This window comes from Euphorbia lathyris, chromosome 6 (assembly GCF_963576675.1).
Source record: "Euphorbia lathyris chromosome 6, ddEupLath1.1, whole genome shotgun sequence".
Lineage (NCBI taxonomy): Eukaryota > Viridiplantae > Streptophyta > Magnoliopsida > Malpighiales > Euphorbiaceae > Euphorbia > Euphorbia lathyris.
In genome coordinates this window covers 47,764,352-47,767,705 of record NC_088915.1, presented here as the reverse complement: position 1 = coordinate 47,767,705, position 3,354 = coordinate 47,764,352, and the positions used below count along the sequence as shown (strand labels likewise).

At 37.9% G+C, this 3,354-nt stretch overlaps 1 protein-coding gene across 1 annotated transcript; it reads left to right on the top strand.

Annotated features, from left to right (window-relative positions):
• The first annotated feature begins 1,187 nt into the window (after positions 1-1,187).
• LOC136232045 (probable pectate lyase P18) lies at positions 1,188-2,703 on the top strand. The gene is made up of 2 exons (XM_066021085.1): positions 1,188-1,343; positions 1,423-2,703. The coding sequence occupies exons 1-2, from the start codon at positions 1,240-1,242 to the stop codon at positions 2,528-2,530; spliced, it is 1,212 nt and encodes a 403-aa protein (XP_065877157.1). The 5' UTR covers positions 1,188-1,239; the 3' UTR covers positions 2,531-2,703.
• The last annotated feature ends 651 nt before the right edge of the window (positions 2,704-3,354 follow it).

The window sequence follows — 3,354 nt, the reverse complement described above, 5'->3', positions numbered from 1 at the left end:
GGAGGTTCCAACTTTGACTCATATGGAGGCAGCAAAACGAAAACTTCGATACATTAAAAGTACATTGGGTTATGGTTTATTTTACTCTCCCCAAAACAATTTCAGATTGTATGGATTCAGTGATAGTGATTGGGGAGGAGAGGTTGATGATAGAGAGAGCACAACTGGTTTTGTGTTTTTTTATGGGAACTGCTGTTTTTGCTTGGAGTTCTAAGAAACAAGCAATTGTTACACTTTCAACATGTGAAGCAGAGTATGTTGTAGCAGCTGCTTGTGTTGGTCATGCAATATGGTTGAGACGGATGTTAAAAAGTTTGAAGTTTGCTCTAGATGGAGCAACTGATGTTTTTGTTGATAATAAGTCAATTGTTGCATTGGCTAAAAATCCAATCTTTCACGATAGAAGCAAACACATTGACACCAAGTATCACTTCATTAGAGAATGCATTGGAAGAAAAGAAATTCAGCTCAAGCATATACCATCCAAAGATCAAGTTGCTGATATTTTTACTAAAGCTTTGAAGTTGGAAGATTTCGACAGATTGAGAGTTGTTCTTGGTGTAACTAAGGAATAAAAAATTATAAGTTTAAGGGGATGTGTTGAAATAATAAACTTATAATTAATAGTCTTTAATTTGGTTCATTGTATTGTTCAAGAGTCATTTCTGTATTTATCAAGAGTTGTATTGTTTCACAAAGAGTCATCTGTATTTATAGAGAGTTATTGTTGTTTACTAAGAGTCATGTCTGTAATTTATAAATAGCTATCAATACACGTAGAGAATTTTCTTTTTGCAATTATACTCTTCCTCTATACGTGTGAAAGTTTATTTATTTGATCCAACATTCTGTTTTTCATTCTTACAGAAAGATTAAAAAGTATTTTGCTTTAGTAATTATTTAATTTGTAATTACATTATATTAAAATTTTCTACTATTTGTATTTCTTTTGAATGGCTATTCTATCATGCTATTCAATGTAAGAATGCAAAAAGAAAAAAGAAAAAGTATAAGATATGATGGATAGATGAGAACACAATGGAAGTATTATAGTGAGCAAAAATTGACTTTGGAGGGGGCTTGATTAACGGTTTTAAACTACCAACAACAACAGTTGATGAATACCAAACCCAAGACCCTTTAATTACGATCTGTACTAATCACGCCATTACTCACGGCTTTTACCTCCTTTATAATCCTCTCTTCCCTCAGCTCACTCCACTCCTCCAACAAGATAAAATGTCTAACCTTTTCTTCTTCTTCTTTTTGTTCTCCCTTTTGACTCCTCTCGTCTTCTCTTCCCCACTTCATGACCCCGACCTTGTTGTAGAAGAAGTACATAGGTGACCTATAATGTATTTCTAAATCATGTTTTTTTTTTTTTTAAGAATTAGTTATTCATATTTCATAATTTTTATGCAGGAAGATCAACGAAACCAGGAGGAAGCTTTCCTATCTTTCCTGTGGAACCGGAAACCCGATCGACGACTGCTGGCGGTGCGACCCCAACTGGGAGAAGAACAGGCAGAGGTTAGCAGATTGTGCAATTGGGTTTGGGAAGGACGCCATTGGAGGAAGAAATGGTAGAATTTATGAGGTGACGGACGCCGGGGATGATGATCCGGTGACCCCAAAGCCGGGAACTTTAAGGTATGGTGTTATTCAAGATGAACCATTGTGGATTATATTCAAGAGGGATATGGTAATACAGTTGAAGAAAGAACTGGTGATGAATTCATACAAGACAATCGACGGAAGAGGAGCTAGTGTTCACATTGCAGGTGGACCATGCATAACTGTTCATGATGCTACTAATATAATAATCCATGGGTTGAACATACATGATTGTAAGCCAGGAGGGAGTGGTTATATAAGAAACTCACCACATCATTATGGAATGTGGACTCCATCGGATGGTGATGGAATAGCTATATTTGGTAGCAAGCATGTTTGGGTTGATCATTGTTCATTGTCTAATTGTCATGATGGTCTAATTGATGCCATACATGGATCAACGGCTATTACTATTTCTAACAACTTCTTTACTCATCATGATAAAGTTATGCTTTTGGGGCATAGTGACTCCTTTACTCAAGACAAAGATATGCAAGTTACTATTGCTTTTAATCATTTTGGAGAAGGACTAGTCCAAAGAATGCCAAGGTGCAGGCATGGATATTTTCATGTGGTGAACAATGACTACACACATTGGGAAATGTATGCGATTGGAGGGAGTGCATCCCCAACAATAAACAGCCAAGGAAATAGATTTCTTGCACCAAATGATGGATCTAAGAAAGAGGTGACAAAACATGAAGATGCTCCAGAGAATGAATGGAGAAACTGGAACTGGAGATCAAAGGGAGACTTATTGCTCAATGGAGCATTTTTCCGCCAGACAGGGGCAGGTGCTTCTTCAAGTTCAACCTATGCAAGAGCTTCAAGCCTGAGCGCACGACCATCTACTTTTGTCAATGCAATCACCAAAACTGCTGGTTCACTTAACTGCAGGAAAGGCTCTCCTTGCTAATTAACAGATTTTGTATGAATTGGTCCTAATTGCAGTTTTTGTAATTCTATAATTTGGGGTTTTGATCAACCTCTGTGTTATCCCTTTCCCTTTGCTTTCTTAAAAAGAAAGATTAAGCAACTGCACAAGTGTTGTTTTTTTTTTTTAATGTGCTTTCTAAACTCTCATTTGGATTATTTTGATACCATGATGCGGAAATAAAAAAGAAGAAGATGACTATGTACGTATGTGAAAAGGGATTAAAAAAGACAAGGTGTAGTTGAAATTTTAGGCTAAAGAGAGAAAGTTACTGAAAGAGTAGAGTAGAGTAGCGTGAATGGTGGGAATAAAAGTCCTTCCGGATTTCAGACCATGCAAATAAATTCTATTTTAACAAATTGGACCCACTTGTCAGTTCAATGTTGAACATGACTCCCATTTATTTATTTTTGCTCACGAATGTTGGCTTATAAAGCAATTTTGGAGCACCCACCTTTTAATGAATCTCCGATGCACTTATTTGCTAGGCGCCTACTGATTTGTGTCCAACATAATTCACTGGTATGGAATTCCAGTTTTCTGCAGCTGGGTCCAGCGTTGCGAGTGCAGGATGACTCCAATGGCGGTTTGGTTTGGGCTTCGTGGGTTCGTCCACCTGGCTTGGTCAAATGTAATGTTGACGGGGCTGTTTTCCCAGCGGGAGCGGCAGTGCAGGTCTGAGGCTGTCTTGCGCAGTTTTGATGGTTCATTTATGGCTTTGCACGAGTCGTCGAGGTTGTGGCGCTACGGGTTGCAATTGAGTGGGCGTTTTCTCTGAACTACACTAATGAGAAAGAAGTTGCTAA

What these genes read in the sequence shown, in the direction of transcription:
- LOC136232045 (XM_066021085.1), top strand. Translation starts at nt 1,240, where the DNA reads ATGTCTAACCTTTTCTTCTTCTTCTTTTTGTTCTCCCTTTTGACTCCT. An exon ending in GTTGTAGAAGAAGTACATAG is followed by an intron (nt 1,344 to 1,422) that starts GTGACCTATAAT and finishes ATTTTTATGCAG; the next exon opens with GAAGATCAACGAAACCAGGA.